This window comes from Halichoerus grypus, chromosome 12, assembly GCF_964656455.1.
Source record: "Halichoerus grypus chromosome 12, mHalGry1.hap1.1, whole genome shotgun sequence".
Taxonomy (NCBI): domain Eukaryota; kingdom Metazoa; phylum Chordata; class Mammalia; order Carnivora; family Phocidae; genus Halichoerus; species Halichoerus grypus.
In genome coordinates, this window is record NC_135723.1 from 103650903 (window position 1) to 103676243 (window position 25341).

The window sequence follows — 25341 nt, forward strand, 5'->3', positions numbered from 1 at the left end:
TGCAGGTCCTGGGACCCTTGGTTGAGGGTGTGACCAGCCTTCCAGGGAGGTTGGCAGCTGGGCCCTACGATGGCGGAGGCCGAGCACATTCTCCAAGGTCGGTCCACTGAGTGCCGTGCTGGGGACAGATGTCCAGGACAAGTGGTCTGTTCTAACGGGCCAGGCAAGGAGAAGGCGGGTCGAGGCGGCACCTCTAGGAGAGAGTCCAGCATGGCTCACCCCACGGTGATGTTTGATCACGTGGCCCCTGTCTGTTGACCATCTGCTGCGTGCTAACCTGTGCTAGACACGAGGAGACGAACAAAATTCAGGTGGTCCTTGTCCCCCCAGCCCGGGGCACTGGTGGTCTGGGCCCCCACCGGAAGTCACGCAGGGACCGTATTGGCCTTGGGTGGAGCCCCCCCTTGGTGCCGGGGTCCCCCAGGCCACCACCTGTGTGTGCGCAGCCTGTGAGCCAAGACTGGTTTTTACATTTTTTTTTTAAGATTGTATTTATTTATTTGACAGAGAGAGACACAGCGAGAGAGGGAACACAAGCAGGGGGAGTGGGAGAGGGAGAAGCAGGCTTCCTGCTGAGCAGGGAGCCCGACGCGGGGCTCGATCCCAGGATCCTGGGACCATGACCTGAGCCGAAGGCAGATGCTTAACGACTGAGCCACCCAGGCGCCCCTGGTTTTTACATTTTAGAGTGGCTGAAAAAATCAAAAGAATCATATTTTGTGACACGTGAAAATGATATGAAATTCAAATACCGGTGTCCACAATAAAGCTTCATGGGAGGCAGCCACACCTGTCCACACGCATCCTGTCCACCCACAGCTGCCGCCCAGCTTCAGTGGCAGAGAGGCCCACAGATCCTAAACCATCCACCGTCTGGTTCTTTCCAGAAGCCGCTTGCCCAGCCCTGCTCCTGCCCATCCATCTCCATTGGCAGCCCCGAAAGGGAGGGCTCTTGCTCAAGGTCACAAACCAGTGTCTATGCCGAAGCCAGAAGACGACCAGGTCTACCTGATGCTCGAGTCCTTCTCTGCATGTCAGGGGCCAGAGGGAGCAACCCCTCCCAGCTGGGGATCTCGGCAGTCCTCCCAAGAGCCCCCCACATGGATCTCTACTTCTGTGGACGCCCCCGAGCAGCACCGAGGAGGTGCCCCCAAGGTCACCGTGTCTAGGAGAATTAGTGTCCCGGAACTCAGTCTCCCGTCTGGTGATCTTTGTCAACGGCTCTCAAAGCCTCCCTTTCCCTCCGAAGTTTCCACGGAAAGAACGTGCAAACCCCTCAGGCTCAGCCGCAGCCCAGGAGACCCGGCCTCCCTGCTCGCGGGCTGCTTGGCGCCCACCGTCAGGCCTCGCCCCCTTTGTCCTGGGGGAAAAACAGTGGCAATCCTCTAAATGCGTCCCCATTATCCCTCCATTCTTTACCCGATTTGAGGATTCCAACAACCCGTATTCAGAGGAATAAGGAGCAATTAACAGGACTAGGGATTTATTAAGGATAAGTCATGCAGACAGTTTTGACAGCTTGGTTTGAGTGTGACAGAATTACGAAATGCATTATGTATTTAGACTTTTGTGCAGCGTCTAATACCAGGCTTGTGAAATTATTCTTGCCAAATGGGCTGAACCAGCCTGGATGAGAACAGTCTTATGTACCGGAAATGAACTCAAACATCAGAGACAAAGGGTAAACGGCATCCAGCCGCACACCCAGATGGGGGTCGGGAGGGGCGGGGGAAGGGAGCGGTGTTTCCTGAGGGGCCGTGGAGGTCAATGTTAGGGTTCGTTTCCCTTAACACCTCTCTTACTGATCTGCAGGGAGAGGGTGCGGTGCCCGCTACAGGGGTATACGGGGGGGGGGGCGGCGTGCCAGCCCCAGCCAGGCGGCCCTCCGCCAGCAGCCTAGCAGCCTGCCAACAAGAAGAGGGGCGGCAGAGGGGACGTCACCCCACCCTTCTAGCACCCCCATCGCCTGAGACAGCCTGGCAGATGACGGGGTGGAGAGGAGAAACCCACTCAGCCTCATGGAATCAGAGAGACAGCAGGAAGGCCCCAGGTCATCAACTCTGAAGCCTGTTGTGGGTCACACTGTGTCCCCCCAAAAACGACATGCTTCCATCCAAACCCTTGGTACCTGTGAATGCAGCCTTATTTGTCAACAGGGTCTTTGCAGGTATAATTAGCTCAGATGAGGTCGTAGTCATTTAGGATGGGTTTTAACCCGACATGACTGGTGTCCTTATAAGACCTGGAGAAGACACGGACACTCAGAGAGGGGACCGCCGTGTCCCACAGAGGCAGAGATGAGGGGCGGGGTACAGCCAGCAGCAGAAGCTAGGCGGGACAGGGAATCCATGTCTCCTGAGCGCTCAAGAAAGAACCAAGCCTGCCGACACCTTGGTTTGGACTTCAGGCCTCCTGACCGGTGAGAAAATCTGGTTTCTGTTTCAGCCACCCCGTGTGTGGTGTTCCTTCACGGCAGTCCCAGGAGACATGCTAGTCCGGTGTCAGCCACAAAGAACTGATGGGGGGCCCAATGGGCCTGCCCCTCTGAGCTAGAGGTGGAGCTGTGGACGCTCCCCCAGGACAGGCGTGGCCAGAGGAAGGTTTTCCATCCTCTCCAGGGCCCAGGGGATGACTTAGGTCCTCGGGGAGCGGCACATCCCAGCACACTTTTTGTTTGTACTGATGCAAAGAAGCCTGCGTGGCCAGCATCTGGTTAATTAACCCTCTTCTGTGCCAAGCTACCACAATCCTTCATTCTCTCCCATCACTTCATGCCCTCTGATAATTATTCTTTTTAATCTGTTCAGGGGTGTTGAATCATCTGTTTTATTTCTTCTCCCTGAGGATGGTGTAGCATTTAATCCATCTACATGCCCAAATGCTAAAGCTGCTCCTTTCTCCCTTGGCTAGAATATTCTGGTTCACGGGAACACTGTGCCTCTGCCCCTGCAACAGAGCGTGGCCAACTCTCAAGCCCGTCCCGGGCAGAGTGCGTGCACGAGCGCAGGGAAGAAGGTGGCACCGGGGACGCAGGGACCTGTCACAGGCTCACCTCCTGGGCCAGAGGCTCGCGGTGGGAAGCTGCCCTCCGGGGAAGCAGGACTGACCAGAGCACAAAGCCGCAGCTCCCAAGTCTTGCCTAGAAATGCCAACCTCATCTAGAGACTGTTTCCCTACCGTGCCCGGCTTGATCAGCACACACCTCGACCACAGACACGTATCCTCAAATTAACTGCTCGGGGGGCTAACAGGTGACGGATCCTCTTTTTTCCTTGACCTTCTATCACTTTCCTAGAGTCTTCACAAAACAGCGCAAATCGTCCCCAAACATGTCACAGAACCAATAGAGAAGTGGCACCTCTACGGGCAGAGGTTTATTCTTTCATCCTTTCATTTCACAGACATTGAGAACACACGGGAAGCAGATCCTCTGCTGTGAGGTGCAGGGAGCGGGGGTGCAAGGAGAAGATGCGGTTCGGGACAGACGTAGGACAGTGTACCAACTGGAAAGTAACACACGCTCTAAAGAAGCCACAGAAATATTTCTGGTGTTAGGAAAATGTGAGGGAAAGTTTGTGTTTCAGTCTCTGACAAATTCATCTTCATAAAGAGCTGACAAGGTGTCATCCGAGCCCTGGGGGGGGGGCATGGCTCGCTTCCTAACCGGGACTTCCACCGTCAGGGAGGGGAAGCTGGACCGCGCCGCACGCCACGTCCAAAGCCGCGCTCCGCGCAGATGCAACGCTTACACCTAAGAGCACAAACTCCTGGGAGAAAATTCAGAAAACTGTTAGTATGACAGAGTGGGGAGGCCTCCTTCAACAAGAGGAGAAACCCCCAGCTGTCGAGAGTCAAGGCTGTCCATGCACCAAAAGGGGCAAGGCCACCCACACACCGTGACCGGGGACACGCGGGCGCAGCGGGGAGGGCGGACGAGAGGTCCTGTCCCTGTCCGCTGAGTTGTGAAATAATCATGATGTAAGACCCAAGCCACCAGACGACGGGTAAAGAACACACACACACACCTGGAAACACAGGAAATCTAACCCCATGGTGCGCTGCTGAAAAAATGCATCACTTCATTCGGAACCAATGAAAGCAAAATTGAGACGAGTGAAATACCACCTTTCGTTGATTAGGTTACCAAAAATAAAGAATGATGTAATCCAGAGCAGGAGAAAATGCAAGAAAGCTCTCATCCTCCTCGGGCGGGGGGATCAAATGCCGCAAGCCTCAGGGGAGAATAATCGGGCAACGCGGCTCGATCGAAAGCGCACACATGGTGGGACCCCTGCCCCTCGGGGCGTCCACGCTGTGGGAAGCGCGCTCACCGTGCAGGAGGACATGCCGCCAGGGTCTGGCTGAACACTGCTGGGTCCTGCAGCACACGGGACACGCCGCTCGGTGGGACAGTCGGCGGGGGGCAGACATTGACCGAAACGGGTGGGTCTCTGTCCATTGGGCTGGAGGGGTTCTGACGCATCTTCATTAGGGGGGTGTCCTAGTCTGCTCAGGCTGCACTGTCCAGGGGCTTAGGCAACAGGAATGGACTTCTCCTGCTTCTGGAGGCTGGGAGCCCAGGATGGCGGCGCCGGCGGGTTCCGTTCCCGGTGAGGACTGTCCTGCTGGCTTGCTCTGTCCCCACACGGCAGAGACTGAGCTTTGGAGCCTCCTTCTCTTCCCATGAGGACCCCAGTCCCATTGGATCGGGGCCCCAGCCTTGTGGCCTCCTTGAACCTGACTCACCTCCCTAAGAGCCCCATGTCCAATGTGCTCACGTGGGGGGCTAGTGCTTTGACATACGGATGGGGTGGGGTGCAATTCAGTCTAGAGAATGGGGAAAGCATGGAAACTGCACATTTGAGTTTATTTTATTTAACATTTCCGCATTCTTCAGAGGGATATATAGAGCATGATTTTAGTATTACTTTAAACTGACAAAAAGACAAAATCAGAAAAAATACTGAATGTGTGGATGTTTGTGGGAGTTCGGGTGAGCATGGGGAAAGCTGGCGGGGGCTCTCTGACTGCTGACCATCCGAGTGGGTGGGAAGGTGGGTTACACAAGCGTCTGCGTACCTCCAGCTAAGATCACTGTGTGTTACTTGGGTAATATAAAATTTTTAATGAAAAAAAATTTAGAAAGCCCAAAGTGGAGTCATCAGACTAAAGTGTCCCTGTTCCGACTTCCACCCGAGAGCCACTCACAGCCCAGCAGGAGCCCCCAGCCCCCGGGAACCCACAGAGACCCAGCCTCCGGGCGGCATCGCCTGACCCCCTCCATCAGAACTCGGTGCCTTCAGGACAGCCCGAGAGCTACCTGGCTAAACAGATGATCTTGTTAGTGAAATCTAGCCTCTACCATATTAGAGATGACCCTAATTCCACATTTTCATACGGAGGGGAGAGTAGAGCTCTCCAGACGGGCCCAGACTCCAACAGTTCATCATGGCTGGAGAGACTCTCTCCCTCTGATGTTTCCAGAAAGTTCACAGAGAAAGACATGAGAAGGGCCCAAAGAGCCTAATTATTTTTTCACTTGACTTAAACAATGGGCAGGAGAATAAGACCTTCTTAATCTAAAATTTAAAGTCTCTCAATCAGAGCTTTGTCCACCCCAACACTTCCCTTCACAGATTTCCACTCCTCTTCCTGGCGTGGGACGGCCAAGGGGCTGCCAGGTCTCAGGCCGCTGGGCGACGCTGGCCCTGGTCACAGCTCACCTCCCCTTCTCCGTCCCACATGAAGCTCTGCGGGAGGGATGGGCTACTGTCCCCAACGTGCCGGTCATGTGGAGACCGGAGATAAGGATGTTCAGGTTGGGCACTGAATTAGACCCTCTGTGCTGCGCGAGGCAGCCCCTCGTCTAGAGCCAAACTCCAAAGACGGGGAGCTTGTCTGTACTTCCTTCCACAGGACATCCCGAGGCTCCCATTTTTCTCCAAACACGTGGCATCTTGGTCTTTTAAAAGGTGCCTCTGTTGTTAGAGACCTGGTTGTGGAGCCGGACCATCCACCTGTATGGAAAGCGCTGCGCCCCAGCGGTGAGCACTGGGCTTGGCGGCCTGGGAGGCCACCGGAGGGCGGTGGACACCGCAGAGGACATGCTGGGCGGAGGGATGACCGAGGCCGAGGGGCCGGTCTCCAGATCACCCAGAGAAACCAGACACACGACTGTTGGTAGGAAGTCTTCCATACATGGCTGTTGGCTCCAGGTCTTGTTTTGGTTTTCACGTTGTGAGGACTGGATGTGCCCGAGCCTCCAATCTCTCTCCCCTGCGGGACCGCGCGCTTCACCCCTGCCGTGCTCCGGCCTTGCTTGCTTCTGCACCCGGTGGCTTAAAACAGCAGAACTCTGCTCTCGCCCTTCTGGAGGCCAGAGTGTGACACTGAGGTGTCGGCAGGGCCTCGCTCCCTCTGAAGGCTCCAGGGAGCGTCCTTCTGGGCCTGGCTCCAGCTGCCGGGGTCCCGGCCCTCCTCGGGGACCCTGGCTTGCAGCGCCCCCTCCGATCCCTGCCTCTCTTCCCGAGGCGACCTCCCCTCCACATAAGTGTCTCTGCTGGCCTTCTGGGAAGGACTGCAGTCCTTGGATTAGGGCTTACCTCAATCCAGGATGACCCCGTCTTAGATAAGAACATCTGTGAAGATCCTAATGAAAGATAAGGTCACATTCTGAGGTTCCAGGTGGACGTGAATTTGGGGGGCACTGTTGCCCCAGTGCACTGCCTCACCAGACTTGGGTACCTCAACTCCTCAGTGTCCTCCTGACGCGTCCCCCTCTCCCAGCCGGATCTGACCACAGTCCAGGTCCAGAGCGGGCAGCAAGCGTTCTTCAATCCTAAGAGAGCGATGCACCTCGAGCGGGGCGTCTTTGTAGTTAGAGCCATGACTTTCCCCAAACACTGGAATTCCCCATCTGAGGAAAGAAAACTCCTGATCTCCGCAGAGCAGGGCTTCTCCCCCTAAGCACCGCTGACATTTAAGACCGGAGAATCCTCTGCTGTGGGGCCTGCCCTGCGCTTGCAGGACGTCTAACAACACCCCAGCTCTACCCACTAGAGGCCAGGAGCAATTCCTCTCCCCGGGCTGTACGTGTCTGCAGGGGCTCATCAGGCCTCCGAGTCACTGCCCTGGGCTCCCACGGAGTGGCATCCCGGCTGAACTCCAGGGTGTTTAGTCTTGGCATCCTTGGCCGTTAAGCCCAGGCCAGTCCCACCTGCTGGCCCTCAGTGCGCATGCCCGCCGGACAGTCCTCTGCAGCCTGCCCGCGCTGTGAAATGTGGGACCGTTTACTTGTTCGTAGACTTCTTGTTGTAGACCGGCTCTTTGCAAAAGAAAAAATTGGGTCATAGTATGCCAAATCCTTGACCATTAATCTCTGCCTTCTACATTCAGTGTTTATTTTTTAAAATTGAAACTCAAAGAACACTGTCCATATTTGGCACTCGGCTCTGTTGCTTAACACTAAGCTAAACGACAGGATTTCTTTCCCTCAACACTGTGTGACTCTCGCATGTAGGTCATTACACTGGTCATGGCATTTAAAACTGGGAGGTTCAGAGAACACTGAGCAAGTCCACACAGCGTGTGGTGCAGCAAGGGCCTGCCGAGCACACAGCGGGGTTGGGGTGGTGGCAGCCTTCCACCGGGCGGGCCACCCTGCTCGGCTCACCCTCCCTGCAGGTCAGGACCCGGGCACCTCCTTGTCAGACGGAGGTGTGCCCGAAGACACACAGCCCACACTCAGAAATGGGATAATTCCTTCTTGGTATTTCTGTTTCCTGAGAGCTGCTCAGCTGAGAGTTGGGGAGCTCTGGCTGCCTTCAGCCTCAGTCCAACCACAGGAAACCCCAGGCAGGGCGTCAGGCCGAGTGGTGACGGCTGAAGGGATAGAGTTCCGGGGAAATGCCTCGGAAGCGGGGAAGGGGGATTGCGCCTCGTCTGTTGCCTAGACGTCTAAGTCTTGAGCCCCTGAACACCATCAACCTAGGATGTCCAGAAGCATTAGAAGGGACCTCAGCAAAAAGGGGTCCCCTCCTTGCTGTAAATTATCCTAACCCCCACTGCACATTTTGCATTAAAGTGTGACAACCAAGTCAGCTTGGATTCCAGATGACAGTTCGAGTGCATAAAACAGAATCTGTGCAAATACTGGCTCAAAATAATAAATAGGAGTTTACTTAGATCGATGGCTAGTAGGATACTCCATAGGTAAAAGTGATATTGATATTTGCTTGTTTGTTTATTTATAGCAGGCTCCACACCCAGCATGGAGCCCAATGTGGGGCTGGAACTCATAACCCCGACTGAGATCAAGACCTGAGCTCAAATCGAGAGTAGGGCACTTAACCGACTGAGCCACCCAGGTGCCCCGATAGTGACATTTAGAGAGGAAAAAAATTCGTTCGGAAAGTTCAGCCTGATTTTTCAAGCCAATATGTTAACAGTGAAGGTTTCTGTCTTTTCTGCTTGCCCAAGAGACATATCTGTAGACAGTCCTGAGGCTGTTTCTTTCCCACGGTCATTGTCTTTTTATACGATTCTTTGACAGTAATTCTTCGCCATTTTGGAACCAGGAAACCTTTATATACCATTGCTTTATTTTACGTTGCCTACCATCTCCTCCTAGAAATATTGCCGGAAATTTTTCTTAAACCCAAAGGAGAAGAACTTGCATTGAAAATTCCCACTATACCCTTACTAAATTATCCCATATCCCAAGAATGAAAAGCTTGCCATGTGGATGGAGTACTTTCAGCCTGGCCACAGGCCAGGGCCGTGGCTTCTCCTGCCCATGGGCATCTCCAGCCCCTGGGGAACATTGTTACAAAGTCCGTCTCGCAAATCAGAAAGACGCCCCAAAGATTCTCAAAGCAACTTAATGTTCGAGTTCCCTTTTTGTTTTTTTTCCAGTTTGTGGCCAAGAGAGAGGCTGGAGGAGGCCGCAGATCACCCGGGTCACAGCGGGCTAGAGAGGCCCGGCACGAGAATAAAGAGAAGACCCCATGTACCCACCCGGCGTCAGGGAGTCCTGGGGATTCCCACAGCTCCCTCCCCAGGGTCCTTGCCCCGTTCGAAACCCCAGGGAGGCACAAGAGGGCATCGAGCCTGAATCCCACCCGCCTGCAATCCCAGGCGTAGGAAGATCTGAGCCTGCACGGGAGAAGCAGTCTGGGCTGCAGGCCATCTTGTCACTGTGGACGTCTGTGAGCGGACCGGTCTTGGCGGCTGACCTTCGCGCGCCAGCCGAACGGGGCAAATGGTCCGCTGCTCTGCCCCTAGTTGCTGCAGCACCCACCAAGAGGATTAAAATAATCTCTTCCCCTTTTAATTTTCATCCTCCGCCGCCCCCCTTCCCTGGGGACGCAGGACTGTTTGATCCGTGGTTGGGGCGGGGAAGGCCGTGGCCAGGATGGGAAGCCCTGTGGTCCCCCTGCTGGCCCCTCCAGGAAGAGCACTAGCACCCCCATGTTGGGGCAAACAGTTGGGCGGGAGAAAGGTGCCTTCGCCCTACCCGGGGCCACAAACAGTCCCGCTGCCTGAGGGCCTCCCTTGGGTCCCAGCCAGGCCTGCCCACCCTCCTGGGTCATGAGACCGAGTCTCGCACTCTGTTCTGTGACAGGTAGCCCCGAGCTAGTGCGTTTGCTCCCGTCCTCGGGCCTGCATTCTCACCCCGGGCCCCCTGGAGACCTCACAGGCTGAGAAGGAGGCGGTTTGTGGGCAGGGGTGGTTTCAGTCTGGGGGGGTGGCCAATGGCCCTGACCCAGAGGCAGCCCCGGGACAGATCCTGGGCGATTCAGAGGTGGGGGCGCAGAGGGGCTGCGTGAGACGGGAAAGTGGGTGAAGGAGGGCTCAGCGGTCCCGCAGGACCCAGAAGGCCTGCAGCTGCACGTGCAGCAGAGGGTTCCTAGACACGGAGTGAGCAAGGGCCGGGCAGCCCAGCAGGTGACACCAACAGGGCGAAGGATCGGGAACCTTCAGCCCTCGCTCAGCGCTCGGCGTCTGGCAGGCAAGGGAAGGTGGAGCCTGTCACCTTTCCAGGAGGGATGCAGTTGAAAAAGGCCTGTGGTGGAGGAGGTGGGTACTTTCTGGGTCAGGAATATTCTCCAGAAGGGGGCGAAGGTAGCTGGAGGCTACCTGGCTAATGAGGAGCATCTGGGCTAAGTAGGCGCAGAAGAGGTGGTGGGATGTGTGGGGGGAGGTAGAGAGCACGAGGAAGGCTCCTCCCACCCCAGAAAAAGCAGACAAAACCGGGGCTGGCCCCAGTTCCCGAATGCAGATTCCGCACCCACAGAGTCCCGGCTGTCATGTGCAAACCCCATGCTGACGCTCTGGGACGGACCCATGTTGGTGCCACCAGGCGTCATCCAGGTGCATCTGCGTGTTTTCTGCCCCTTGTCGGCGCCCTGCCTGCCCTTCCTGCTCCTGCCTCCAGGGAGGTCAGTGCTGCGGGGCCAAGACCCAGGGTCAGCCCCCCTCGGCCAGCGTGGGGCTTCCCGGCAGGGGAGAGCCGAGCACCGGAGGGAGTGTTCCAAAGATCGGGAGAGGCCCGAGCCTAGGTCCACGGTCACAGTAACCACAAAGGTACCCTGGGTCCAAGAAGGAACTTTGGGCTTCACGGAACCCTTGGGACTAAGACGAGCAGGTGTCACTGGAGGACATAGAAGCCGCGGATACGCAGCGCACACACCTGGATCATGGTGCTGGGCCCTCCCCCCCCCCGCCCCCCGCCCCACGGACAGGCCGCCACGCTGCTCCGGAAGCCGGTGGGCCGGGCGGATGGGGAAGCTGGCACGCGGCCCCCAGCCCACCGCCTCCACCGGGCACGGGGGGGCCAGACGCCTCGGCCCTCTTGGCAGCTGGGGTTCTTTCTGGGACCGAGGTCTTGCCAACTGGATGCATTCCCGTGTGACTGGGAAGATGGGGGAGGGGAGGCCATCTATCTGCGGCTTGCGCGGTCCGGCTCCGGCCAGCATGTCTGCACCCCCCACCCCGTGCTTCCGGAGCGGTTCCCTTCACCCCAGCATGGGAACCATAGTAGTAGGACGGGGCTGGGGGTGAGGGCTTCCATCTTCTTCCTTCTGTGGCAGCGGACCCAGCAGGCAGGTCCCGGCTGCAAGGTCAGCGGCCACAGTCACTTGCTGGGCCCTGAGTCACAGCTCACAACAGTTCCCCTGAATCCAGGTGGGCCGCTCGACCGTGGCCTCTGGACTCTCCCTTCTCCAGCGGGCAGCTCCCTGGTGGTCTGCGTGTGCTGTGTGGAAGCAGCTAAAAGCCTCGATCAAATTCCTTTCTGTTTCAAATAGTTGGAGGGATTCTTATTCTCCGTAGAGCCCTGACTACTAGCGTTTGCTAGAAGAATTGGCCACAGGCAAGAAACCCTCGGGGGTCAGAGTACGGGCGGGGCTGGTCTCACCTGGTAACAGGCAAGCCCTGTGGGGCGAGCCGGTGTTTCCACCTGCCCTGGGAGGCTGACGAGCTTCGGGCTGCTCCGTACTCGAGCTCTGTTAACACGTCTGCGGAAACTTCGTGCACACACGGAGCCCCGGGATGCGCGCCGTGTCACCGGGCACAACTGCAAAATGGTCACCGTACTGTCCCTTTCTTCTCCTGGACACACAGCTCAGCCATTTCCATGGCATGTGGGCAGAAGTAAGGCATCCCACTTTTCATTAGGTCTGCCCAGAAAACCTTCCCAAGGAATCCTCCCTCCCCCACCATCCTGCTCATGACCAGGACTCTAAGGACGGTGACGAGGAGTCCGGGTGGAGCAGACTCCCTGCAGACCCACACGGGACCCCCGCGTGAGCAAGGACTCGGCTCCCACCATGGGACACTAAAGGATTATGCTGCACTTTAAGTGAAAGTTTGAGTAGTAATATTTCTCTTTTTAAAGAATCTAGAGAAGGAAAATAAAAGACGATACACAATAAAAGTCACCAAACACATTTTCCTCACAAGTGCACAGAAAGAACCCCAAGTGTTACGGTCTTGAGGACTAGGTTTCACTCCGCTTGCTCTTCCTGGGGAGGAAAGCAAGATGAAGAGCGTGAGCAGACCAGTCAGTGTTTCGGACCGAACACACTAACACCTGTTCATTTCCTAGTAGGAGGTTGGGAGAGACGAGACCTGAGTCCCAGGGGAGGTTCTTGGCCGGCAAGGGTTACAGGGAGAAGACAGCGCCAGACCAGAGACAGAGCTGAAGAGCCACCCAGTCCGACACCATCTTCCTGAGACTCTCACAATGTCCAGAGGACAAGTGCGTGCCGACTGAGTTACTCATACGCCAGTATGAGCCCAGGAACGGGCACTGAGCAAATCAGGAGAAAGCCACAGTATAGCTTTATGTCAAGTATTCTGTAAAAAAGAAAATCACGAGTCCATGCGTGGCTTTCCAACAAGAACAGTGCTACGTTTAAGCATTGGGGAATTCTTGAAGTGACATGGAATTCTTTTGATTTCTCAAAAAAAAAAACCCAGAATGCACACTTTGTGTTTTTAAATTATAGTGATAATGTGTTCACTATGGAAAAAAATTTAAAAGACAAGCAAAAAGAAAAGACAGTCACAGTAATACCCAAAGATATCCGTGACCACCACTGTGATGTGTATTCTGGAAGCTTTCTGCCCACAACGTACGTGTACACATAGGGTAGTCTGTACGCACTGGCAAATAACCTCTTTTTTTGCACTTAAAAACTGGAAAACAACTTTCTGGCTTGTTTTTTTTTTTTTTTTCTGTTGGTGAACTACAGTTTCCTGGAGACATAATTTTATTCACAACTATTATCAAAGTAACATTTATTACAATGTTATCTGTGGGCTGACAATGTCCACAGACCAACTTAGGGGTGATCCCCCAAATTCCTGCTTGCTCGGTAGAGTTCCCAGCCCTACAATCCATCCACACACCATCTCCTCCTCTTGCTGACCAGAAAATGCAAGGAAGGACGCCTGACTGGTCCCCACCACCATCTCCAGGCTCCCCCACCACACTGGGGTTCCCACCAGCTGCTTGTCCTCCCGACTCCCCGAGCACTCCACACTTAGCACCAGATGCTGAACGGTGAAGAGCCGCCCTCCAGCCTCCCATGAACGGACGCTGCTCCTGCCACCCCCTTCCTGTGTTCAAGCAGGCACCCCCAGGAGACCCGAGTCGGGGTCTCCATCAGTGGAGACCATCAGTGGGCTGGTTCCCTTGCCCAGAGAGGGGTTTAACCGTGGGTCTTTAAAGCTCTCCTGACCCTGACCTAGGAGAGAAGTGCTTTGGGGCTGGGGTGGGGCTGGGGCTTCAGGACAAATTTCCCATGTGTTTTTTTTTTATTATTTTATTTATTTATTTGAGAGAGAGAGCATGGTGGGGGGAGAGTCAGAAGGAGAGGGAGAAACAGGCTCCCTTCTGAGCAGGGAGCCAGCACGGTGGGTACTCCATCCCAGGACCCCGAGATCACGACCTGAGCTAAAGTCAGATGCTTAACCAACTGAGCCACCCAGGTGCGCCCCCCCAGCTTTTTTTTTTTTTTTTTTTTGGTGGGCAGCAAAGCAAGGTTATTGAGCGATATAGCAAAGTGATAGTATGAAGCTCCCAAGGGGGGAGGGGCACCAAGAGGGTTGCACCAAATCTCCCACGTGTTAAAAGAGGAACATGATACAAAGCTTTCCCTTTCATACTCTGAGTGTTGTGTTGGAGCTTTCATTTTGTAGATGTGGTTGATTGAATCATCGGCTATTGGTGATTGAACTTTGTCTCCAACCCCCTCCCCTCCCCAGGGGCCCGGGTGGGGTTAAGAGTTCAACCCCAAGGGTCACCTCATTAGCATCAGTTCTCATCCCTTTCACTCAGGACACTACCCAGGTTCCAGGAGCTCTGTGCCAGGAGCAGGTCTTATGGTTATCTCTCGTGGTGTTCACAGCGGTCAGGGTGTCGCTCCTTCCGGGTGAGAACTCGTCTTGTCTACACCACACTTAGCATGGGCTGAACTTGCACCTGGGTCCTGAGAGGCCCAGAGAGGGGCCACGGCGCCGGGCACAGCCGCTGAGACTGCAGGAGCCAGGAGCCAGGCCGCTGGGGCCACCGCTGCGCTGGGAAGACATCAGCCCCCCCCGCTGCCCTGCATCCTTGGCCTAGGAGCTGCATAGACCACCAAACTCCCAGCTATGTCTGCCATGGTGTATGGTCTCAGACAAGTCCTGGCGGTTTCTGCAGAGGGAGTCAGGAATTACTGCAGCACTGTTTGGGTATTAACGATCTTCCCAAATGAAGTATCTTTAGGCTACTGTCCCATGCTGAGAACAGCCATCTGCTATGGTGGCTTTCAGTTTTTTGGACATGACCCACTTTTTGCATCGCAGCTTGTTACATGGTGTCATGAGATAGCAGTTTCCTTTGCTATAAGATGCATTCTGACACTTTATGTATATTTTCACATGCCGGTTTCCCCCCACCACACCAATTTTATGGCCCACTGGCAGGTGGCAGACTACAGTCTGAAAATCACCAAGGGACTAAATTCCCCTCTGCTTCCTAGCTGGTCTATTACAAAAGCCCATGCCTCTCCTCACAATAGCAAACAGGGCCCCACATACAGTTTTGCAAGTTGCGCACTGCACAACTCCAAGATGCCGTAGGAATCCGGTGTTATACGGGATGCAACAGGATGTGGTAGCTCTGTTGATAGCAAATGAGGTGGAATCTGTCTAAATTGACTTACCAGCAAATTAAATTAATACCAATTTGCCAAAATTTAGGGAGTCACTAAAGCTTTCTGAGCCTCAACTGTATTTCTAAAATGAAGCTAATTAGAGGTGCCTGGCTGGCCCCATCAGTAGAACGTGCAACTCTTGATCTTGGGGTTGTGAGTTCGAGCCCCACGTTGGGCGTGGAAATTACTTGAAAAAAAAAAAGAAAATGAAGCCAATTAAAGTGGCCTTATTTACCTTCCAGACGTGTTCAAAGAATCTACCAAAAAAGGCATTACCTTCTAGTCTACACCATCATCGTTATTGATTGATGGGATTTGCTGTTTGAACTTTCCAAGTTTAGAGAACTTGGCATATTCTCCGCCAGCCGAGGCTCTGCACTTGCATCTCCTGCTCGTACACGACACAGGCGTGTCCGGGGCCCCGCCAGGCAGGAGCGCATAGGACTGGAGGTCCTGTGTCCAGTGGACGGACTGGAGGTCCGCACACCGCTGCTTCCAGACTCGGGTCTCCACCACGAGAGCACAGGTTCGCTTCCACCCCACTCCTGCAGGTCTGGCTGTTGTAGTTTTTAGGAGGGCAGATACACGCCGGCTGAGCAAGCAAACAAAGCCTAACTGCCTCCAGGTTGGGTTGTGCTGTGTCCCTCACTGTGTGGCGACACCTGCCGTCCACCCAGTCGTTGGAAACAAGGAAGACGTGACCTAGGAGCCGATGCGACTGCCCCTTGCCACACGGGCTCGGCTTTGTCACGGAGCAGGGGTGTTGGCGGGACAGGCCGCTCGTGCAACACCGGGCACCGGGGGAGGGCTCGGTGCGCCCTCTGCCCCGCTCGCCCGCAGGGACGCCACCCGGCAAGAGGAGGACAGGCGCGCGTCTCCTTAACAACGTCAGACAAAACGTGGCTGTGTGTGAACTCAGTGTCTCCATTTAGAACAAGGAGCAGGGAGAACATTCCCAGCACAGCCTCGTAGGTCTCTGGGGATGGTGGCCCGCGTGCTGCGCGTCCCTCTCCGGGACTGGTACGGACCCTACCACCGGACACCGAAGGCCTCCGAGCTACCTGGAAGATGATGTCAATCAAAGCAAAGGAGACCGTTCTCAGACCCCTGCCCCACGTGCCATCCCCTTGCAGCCTGCTCAGGTGGGGGGGGCCCTCGGACCCCTGCAGCCCGCTGAATCTGTGCAGCAACTGCGTGTTGGCCTGGCCCCATCACAACTCGGAGATTTGGGGGCGTCCTCCCGCAGGGTCTGGCCACCGCCCCCATGCTGGGTAGAGAGCTGGCGGGGGCTCCCGCCTCCGTCCGGGAGCACGCATACTTTCACGCTCAGATCTGTGAGCATAACTCAAAGGAATCGTGGAGGCCCACAGAGCGGCGGCGTGCCTGAGGGGGGCCTTCAGTGACCGCGTGCTTGGGGGCCCCCAGGCTTGGGAGCGGAAGGGGCAGAGCTATGGGAAGTGGGGGCCCAGTAGAGGCGTGCTCTCCAGGAGGAGCTCGGGCCTAATTCCACTGGGGACTTTCCAGAAGCTGTGCCCAGCACACTTGAGAAGTACTCTGAAGATCCCAAGAAGGATTGAAAGCCCCATTCCTGGGGCTGCTCCCTGGGGGGTTATTCCCTTCTTGCTCAGCCGGGAAAAACGGTCAGGCAGAGAGAAGGCCTTGCAGGAAGTCAGCTGCAGCCCCAGGGAACTGGGAGTCTCTGCACCTGCCATGGCGCCCCCACTCCCCTAATCCTGTCCCCGACCACCGGGGTCCCACCCAGTCTTCCAAGGGACAGCTCTTGCAGCGCCCCCACCTCCCAGCATCCTGCTGGTGGCCACGTGGGTGGCCACATCTGGGAGTCTGTGGCTCTAGCGAGTGACCCCAGGGGCAGGCAAGCCCTTGCTTGTGTGTGTACGATGCTGAGGGAGGAAAGACCGAAGCAAGGGCTCAACACAAGGCCAACTCAGAGCCAGCAAGGGACAGGGAGACGGCACGGCCCACTAGAACACAGTGGGGTCAGCAAGGGGGCGGCGGCCCGGCAGGCACTCAGGGGCAGGGCATCTGTGGCCACAGCTCAGGGCCGCTTTCTCCCTGGCCGCCCTCTGGGGGTAGAATATGCCCCCTCGAATCTTCTCACCAAGCGAGACCTGGCCCAGAGCAGCTGGGGCACACGTGCCTCCCATCCACGCTGCCCTCCCCAGACCAGCCCCAGCACCAGGCCAGACACAGAGTGAAAGCCCTGCGTGGACGCGGGCCATCTTGTGCACTTATCATCCACGCTGTGCTCGGAAGGCCAACTCACGTCGCTTCATCCTCTGTCCCCTCAGAACCTGGACTCTCTCAGGGGGCACTCCCACTCGTGCTCTGAGGAAGGGGAGGCTTTCCAAGGACCCACTCTGCTCTGAGGACACAGCATGCACATTTCCTTTTATCCTTGGAGAAACACAGAATGAGAAGGGGAGAGAAAAGGCAGAAAAATGCAGGAAGGTGTGTGGTGTCGCCCCTCTGGCCAGCCACGTCCCTGAGGCCCAGGAGGGGACCCTGGCATCCGAAGCCTCTCCCAGCCTGGGCGGCTGGTGCGAACCCTCCCTCCTTCAACGTCCTGCTAGGCGCTTCTTTTGTTCTTTGCCGAATGCCAAGCTGAGCACACACATCCTGCAAGCTCACAGCAGAAGGACAGAGAAATGCCTCTGGATCCACACCAGCAAGAACCACCTGGCTCCCATCCAAGATGGGCATTTGAAGGGCCTGACTCCATGCCGCGAGGCTCCCCTGCATTTCAAGTTTGGCCAAGCAGCCTGCTGGCCGAAGAAAACAACGCCACAGGGTTTTGAATCACGGCAGGGGAGAGTTTTCTGAGTTGGAGGATGCAAGACGTTCCAGTAGCTTCCTGGGGAAGATTGCAGGGCTCTTTAAACAATGGGGGCCGTTGGGGTCCTTCTGCTGTGAGTTGGCCAGAGGCAGGAAAACTGACCTCCACCCCGACCCCAAAACCACATGGTTCCCAAACAGGGGGGCTTTAAAGACCCGCCTTCTCGGGGCACCGCAGACCCACCCACACGCCTGCTGGGGGGAGCCCTGCTCCAGGGCCGGCGGCAGCTCCAAGCGGAGCACGACCCAGGGTAGCACCCACTTCCGGTAGCCGGGACTGTGAGGTCACCCTGGTCAAACCGATGAACGCAGTGGAAGGATGGCTTTCAAATAGCCCTGCAGACCGAGTGTTTGCGGCAAAATTGAACAAGTTATTTCAGCTTGAACAAGTTATTTCAACCCGATTGACTCAAAGTGGAATGTCCTTGGCAACAGGAGGAAGGGGAGAGCAGGCCTATATTCTCCAGGTGAACATAAGACTCTGTTGGGAGGGACCTGAGCCAGGACGCGGGAGGGCCGGGTGTGCCCCCGCGAGCCCCATGCGGCCCTCCATCCACCGCGGGCCCAGAGCTCTGCGTACCTGCCGCGTTCCCTCTGCCTGGGACCCTCCCTTTTGCCCTGTTACTCTTTAAAGACAGATGTCTTCCTTTCTCGTGGCCTAGGTGCGCTAACAGGGCGTCAGATAGCCCACATTTTAACCTACTCTGATATTAACACCCCATTCGTTTCCGAAGCTGTGTTGGCCTGTCCGCAAGCATCCTCCCTGCCCTGCCTGACCGTGGGGGTCTGCTGCGGCGGGCGCCAGGGCCCCGGGCTGCTCCTTCGCAGTCTGCTGTGACCCCGTGGGGCCGGGGGGTACCTGGGATAAGCAGGGACTGCAGCCTGCACAGTTAGCATGATCCTTTTGGTGACACGATCTGAACTTTCGGGGTCCGTCCTTGGCTATGACTTCAAGACACAACCAATCCAAGAAAGACCTGAGCACCCGCCCTCGCAGATGCGCTGACTTGGAGGAGAGCGTCCCGCCCTCCTGACTGAGGCAAACATCACAGCGAGGCCCTCCATAAAGGCTGTCACGTTCACGCAGTGCAACACCTCATGGAGTCCTCTGCTGGACCTTGTCCTCCCCTCCTGCCTTCCTCTCTGATGGGCGCGCAATCCCAGAAGACGGGGAAAAAGCAGACAGCCCTCTTCGATTATTTGCTCTAAAATAGAGCGCAGTGCATTGGACTAAAGAGCAAGAAACCCCAAACTTGTTTCTGTTTAGCTCGGAGTGAATTAAGTGATGCTGTAGAATAACTTCTCTGATTGTATTTTGTTTAGGATGGCATTGCAGTCGGCTTCCGTGTTTGGAGCATTAGGACCTTAGTGCCAGGCTGGGGAGGAGACGAGCCGGCGCTCACAGTGGCCCCACCCAACCCTCCCAGCTTCTCAGACCCACCGTCAGAGCTGCCAGAGGGTCTCTGCGAGGAAGCACATCCTTCTTTCCCTTCAGACAAGTGCCGGCGTCTGTCCCGGAGATGGGTCTTAACCTTCCCACCCCACTAGCAATCTCTGTAGACCTTGGAGGGAGGGGTGGGAGCCTGGGGAGGGTGCTCAGCGTTCTAGTGGCTCCAGTCAGCCCCCGAAGCCGCTCTGGGACCCCTGCTGGCCTCGCCAAGAACCATGGAAGTGCTATTTTTATCCTGATGAACAACAGTGCCGCAATGTCTTCCGACATGACAAGACACAAAATTTAGGTGCTGGGAGAGAGACTTCAATTTCAAGCTTAAAGATTACTTTGGGTCCCCCAGGACTCAGAAGCAATTTAGAGCTGATACCCTGAACAAGAGGAAGGTTACAAGATTAAGACCAACTGCTGTTTGGATAAATGGTTGGTAATTGCCCACATCCGCAATTATACATTGGCTCATGATTTCTTTTCCGCTACCTTTCTCCTCTCCTGCGTCCCGTCAGGATTTATTCGGAAGGAGCCCACCTTGGTCTTCTTCTGCCGAGCCTTGGTGACGTCATACTCCACCTCGTCCATCAGGGCCCTGCATGCTAAACAAGGCACAAAGCATCTGTTACCTCTGGAAGGGGCAGAGGAAGGCCCCCTCCGAGCCCTTCTCTAGCTGGACCCTCAGCAAGTACACACTTCCCAGAAACAGGGAATGGTTCTCGTCCTCCGACTGCTTCTCCACAAGCAGAAATGTGCAGAGTTTTCAAAGACAGTCGACTGAGACTAGTTTTCTTTGTATACTCTTTCGTACAGTGTCTTTTTTTAAACCACATACAGTTGACTTTTTCATTTAAAATATGCTTTTTTAAAGAATAGAGAGACCCTTGCTCCTAGCCTGTCAGAGATCCCCAAGCCCCACTGGGCCGCATTAATTACACTCAGGGAACCTCTGCATTATGGGAAAGGTTTGCCCCAAACTGGGCCCTGCTCCCAATGACACATTTTTGCTGGATTTAAAACCTCAGGGAGCCTCTGAAACTTACCTCTAATGGGCTATATGGCCAATTTAGCCCTTCTTTCTAGGTACCTCCTGCCCAGCTGAGAATTGTCACCATTAACAAGTAAATGAAATGATGCCTCCAACATCAGCCTCATTTGCTCAACAGGAAACTGATTCTGGACTTGCTGTCTTTGCCCCGACCGTGGATGAGGGGTGTTGGAGGAACCTGGCTTTCTGAACGACCCCCTCCTCGCAAGCAAGGCCCCCACCATTCAGGACTGCTCTGGTGTAGAAGGAGGCATGAGCACGTTCTTACTCAAACATTTCAGTCCCTTTGTTAGAACAGCATAACCTTTAAATGCCCGGAACGTGAATTCTCCACCGGAGACCCCACCACTTTAGCGCTATCTCCTGATCAGACATCGGAACGGGACGGCTGAGGGCTCAGCCCGCACCGATGAGAACAAAGCCAACCAGAATCCTGCCGGCCGCTAACACCCTCGGCTGCTCCCTGCCTTCCAGGCGTGGACTAAGCTGTGCTCCCACGTGGTGTGCCTTCCACACGCACACAGCCCCGTGAGAGCGACCTCAGGACCACCCCCATCTCTCGGCCGGGACTGGGAGATCAAGCACCTTTCCCCAGGATTCACTCCTGAGTTGCCAGGGCGCGTGGGCCAGCCCGGGCGCCGTCCCGCCTCCATCCCTCCTGGCCAGGTGACTCTCAGCCCTTGTGAGCAGCCCTAGACCACTTTGATTACCTGTTATGGAACGATAAGTCCTGTCTGTGTCCCCAGGACCACACGCGTCTCATGGTGGGGATTTCAAATTGTTTTGCAAGCTTGTTTCGGACAGAGTTGTATGTGGTTTGAACCTGTTTTGAATAACTTGTTTTGATCCCAGAAAGAAACTGCTGACACTGGGGAGGCCGTGTCAGGATGATGTCATCAAAATCGCTGAGCTACTGAATGCTTATCAGTAGGAACGTACCGAGCAGCTGTTATCACGTGATCTCACTTAGCGCTTAAATACCGAGAACCCGTGAGGCCTTCCGAAGAGTGTTCTGTCTGGGCAAGTCTACTCCTTACTCATCTCAGTAGCTCTCGGAAGATCTCGAGACGCCCGTTCCTGCCGTGGCCAGGCTTGTGCTGGTGGGCGCCGCTGCAGGAGCGCAGTGGTCCCTGGAGAGAGACGCTCGGGAACAGCCCGCCTTCCCTGCCGACACCGGTGTGGTGCCCAGCAGCGAGGGACCTGCCAGGCAACTGGCACCCAGCTTTTGGCGGGAAGGAGTGACTCGACCGAGGAACAAGTGATAGAGAAGTCCACCTCGGCTACACCTGGGCTTTGTTTCTTTCATCCCACCTTTGCCTGGAACAATAGTGCAATTAATCTATCATTGGTTCAGAGTGTGTTATTTCTTTGTTGGCTTATTAAGAGACATTATTGGGGAGGGTATGTGCTATGGTGAGCGCTGTGAATTGTGTAAGACTGATGAATCACAGACCTGTACCCCTGAAACAAATCATACATTATATGTTTAAAAAAAAAAAAGGTAGTAGGAAGGGAAAAATGAAGGGGGGTAAATCGGAGGGGGAGGTGAACCACGAGAGACTATGGACTCTGAGAAACAAACTGAGGGTACTAGAGGGGCGGGGGTGGGGGGATGGGTTAGCCTGGTGATGGGTATTAAGGAGGGCACGTTCTGCATGGAGCACTGGGTGTTATACGCAAACAATGAATCATGGATCACTACATCAAAAACTAATGATGTGGGGTGCCTGAGTGGCTCAGTCGTTAAGCATCTGCCTTCGGCTCGGGTCATGATCCCAGGGTCCTGGGATCAAGCCCCACATCGGGCTCCCTGCTCAGCAGGGATTCTGCTTCTCCCTCTCCCACTCCCCCTGCTTGTGTTCCCTCTCTCGCTGTGTCTCTCTCTGTCAAATAAATAAAATCTTTAAAAAAAAAAACAAAAAACTAATGATGTAATGTATGGTGACTAACATAACATAATTAAAAAAATAAATTAATTAAAAAAAGAGAGACATTATCCTGTCTGCTACTGGCTTGTGAGGTATTAGTATTATCATTCCCGCAGTGAACCTGTGTTAAATAAATTATCAGCAAAGACAAGCTCGGTCTCTGGGCATAATGTGCCCCGAACAAAACAGCCTGTCTCTCCAAGGCCACCGCCAGCAGGAGACGGAAGGCTCGTCAGCCTCTTGCCAGCAGCGTCAGTCACTGCCTGGGCTGTCCCCTCGGCACTGTCTCCTCCCGCCACGGGTGTCCCTCCATCCCCAGCGAGGGAACGCATAGCCACACGCTCGGCCACAGAGAACACACACTTCCTGTCCCTGTCCCTGACAGCTAGGCCTGGCTCTGGACCCTGTTCCAGGATCTTCCTGAAGAGAGAGGGGGCACTCGCCCTCGGCCCTGGTGTTGCCCCTCCCAGCCCACAGCGGGGGCCCCGATGAGCTCAGCCAGAGCCCCCGGGACTAGGGGGTGCAGAGATACAGCCGGGGAATTGCTGCAGGGCTCGGCCTCCCGCTGATGGGGACAGCGATACCCCGTCCTCCAGGACACACTGCCCAACCACTGCTGTTCCCAGCTTACCATACGCCCGGACAAACCCGACTTACGGTTAGTTCCCTCATCCTAGGCCGAGGATTACAGCGTCTGTAAAGCGTCAGGCATGCGCAAGGCGGGCCCCTTCCCCCACCCTCTGGAAGAGTCCAGACTCTTGGAATCCCCAACCTGACCTGGTGACCCGCCTGGGATCCCAGAGCCCCAAGGTCTTGCTGCTCTGTGTTGCAGAACCACGTTTCAGACTCCAGCCTGATCTGGGATGGTCTTGGCTCTTGAGAGCCCACAAGGCTGGAGCTGTCTGGCCCCTGGGGCCCTCTGGTCATATGTTAACACCTGTTCCCTTCCACTCGGGATTCGGGGGCACCAAGACAGGCCCTGTAAAGGAGGGCTTGTGAAGAGGGACCCCCAGAGGGCCTGAGCTGATGGCGGGGCCACTGGCCATCCCCAAGCCTTGGTGGTCAGGGAGGACCATGACTCCTGCCTTTCTGGCCTGTGTCCCCCACTGCCTGGAGTCCCAGACCCCCGGGGTGGGGAGGGTCCACACTCACCGGTCAAGCAGAGCATCTCAGGGTCAAAGGGGATCCCCACCTGCACGGAAGGCTCTAGCTTCTAGGACAGGCTGGGAGGGAGGGAGTCCTCCAGGTCTGCCATCCCTGACCTCCCCATGGAGGGGCGGCTCGATGAGAAAAGATCATTTTAAATTTCTGCCCCGGGTCACAGAACAAGTTAACAGAGTCACATCAGCGACCTGGGCCTCCAGATTTCCAGTCCGGTGTTAATTTAAATGTTAATCTGAAATCTTCACTTAAGTCACTGGAGTTTCAAGTTTATTAGAGCAGGCGGCGGGAGTGGAGCCTCATGGGGGGGTTGGCGGGTCACGTTGCCTGCCAGAGGGCGAGCCCTCCTCCCAGCCGGGCCTGCCAACTCCTTCTGTCGGTCTGCCTCCTCCCTTCTCCCGCCCTTGCTCTCGCTCTCTTTCTTGGAGTGAGATTTGGAAATGGTAAGGAGGTGGTGGAGGATGTCCCGGCAGATTCAGGGGACCCCTGGGGGCCTCAGGTGCTGGAGCCCTCGGGAACGGACTCACATCTTCCCAGCCCTGCAGTTCGTGAGTGACATCACACGGGTGGCCCGAGAGCCGCCACGGGGTGCAAGCATTTACACACGGGACCAGCGACTGCGGTGAATCAGGGCTGCCCTCCTACGGGCCCCTGCTCCGCACCTGCCCTAGACGCTCCCGTCTCCATCAGCATTTGAGCACCTGCCGTCTTCAAGAGCACGAGCAAAGTACAAGGAAGGAGCAGAGTGTACATCCCAGCCCAGGCCCTCAGAGGAACTCGCGTTTGCCTGGGGTCCGTGAGGGGCACCGATGTCAGAAGGAGCCAGGACAGCGCAGAGGGTGCGGGAGCCCAAGCCAAGCAGAGCCACCAGCAATGACCAGCCCCCCAGCCGCACACGCAGCTGAACCCGACTCGCCCGGAAAATGCCAAGACACAGACCCCAGGGCATAGCCCTGAGGCTTCCCGGTCCCCGGTCTGGGTGTGGCCCGGGCTCTGTCTGCATCTGGGACAAGCACCTGTGGTCACAGGATGGTACTCTTCCACTACCCAAAATGCCTGTGTCCTGCTTAGTGGAGCCCACCTTCTTTAGGGGAGATGAAGCCCTGATCCCCGGGGCGGGGGACACGTCCCGGAGAAGGTAACACCACCCCACGCTCTGCCCATCAAGAAACACTCATTCTCCTTCAAGCAGAGATCTTGCTATGGGCTGAAACGCTGTGGGCACTAGGCATCCCAAAGCTGAACAATGCTAGGAGGGAGCGGGAGAGACATTAGCCGAGAGACCCACAGGCGAGCCATACCTGTGTTGGAACAATGACCTGGAGCTCGGCCCTGTGCCTCCTTCGGGGCTGAGCTTGTGGGAGCAGACAGGAGCCTCCGACAGAGGGGGAGGTGTCCCCCGGGAGGGGCAGGAAGCAGCTCGGGCCTGGGGGGCCAGTCTCACTTCCCTTCCTTCCTTCCCCCCTCTCTTCCTCACTGCCGCAGGTGGAATCGTGTCTGGGAGAAGGATACGACCCCAGCCTAACCCCCAGTACCCGTGAATGTGACTCAGCTGGAGATAGGGTCTTTGCAGACGATCAGGCTAAGCTGGGGGCCTTGATCTAGCATGACTGGCGTCCTTGTGACAGGAGAGACGCAGAGACAGGTGGGCAGAGCCCCTGTGACAACAGAGGCAGGGGAGGGCTGTAAGCCAATGATCCAGACGCTGGGACAGGTGAGGAAGACCCCTGTTTCAGAGGGGGCGTGGCCCGGCCGACACTTGGACTTCAGACCCTGGGCTGCAGGACCCAGCAGGTATTAGGCCACCTGGCCACCCAGAGGGAAGTCACTGGGTTCCCCTAGCGTTCTGCCAGGTGACAGAGACACGGCCAGGAGCGGACAGTGGGCCCGCAGGGGCTTGCACTCCAGCTGGGAAGACGGCCTGACACCAAGAGCGCCACAGAGCCGGTCAGGGAGGTGCACGGGACGCCCGCTGGCTCGGGTCTTGGAGAGACGCCCTGAGGACACGCCAGGCTGGGACCCAGAGGGGCCGGTGTCCGCCCTGGGGGGAAGTGAGCTGGAGAGGACGTGTTTGAGCGATGGAAGACTTCATTACAAAAAGATGTCCTCTTCCTCTCGTTGTTTGTAATCCAACAGTATGTCCTAAGTATTTTCTCTACTTGCGGTGTAGCTGTGATGATGTTTTAAACGGTTGCATGAGACCCCCTC

General features: G+C 56.0%; 1 protein-coding gene across 1 annotated transcript in view; it reads right to left on the reverse strand.

Moving 5' to 3' along the window:
- Positions 1-20855, reverse strand: part of CNPY1 (canopy FGF signaling regulator 1) — a 36906-nt gene extending 16051 nt beyond the window's left edge. The window contains 2 exon segments of the mRNA XM_078059864.1: positions 19486-19598; positions 20755-20855. Of these exon segments, the coding sequence (XP_077915990.1) occupies positions 19486-19584 (99 nt within the window). The 5' untranslated portion in view covers positions 19585-19598; positions 20755-20855.
- Positions 20856-25341: the final 4486 nt, after the last annotated feature.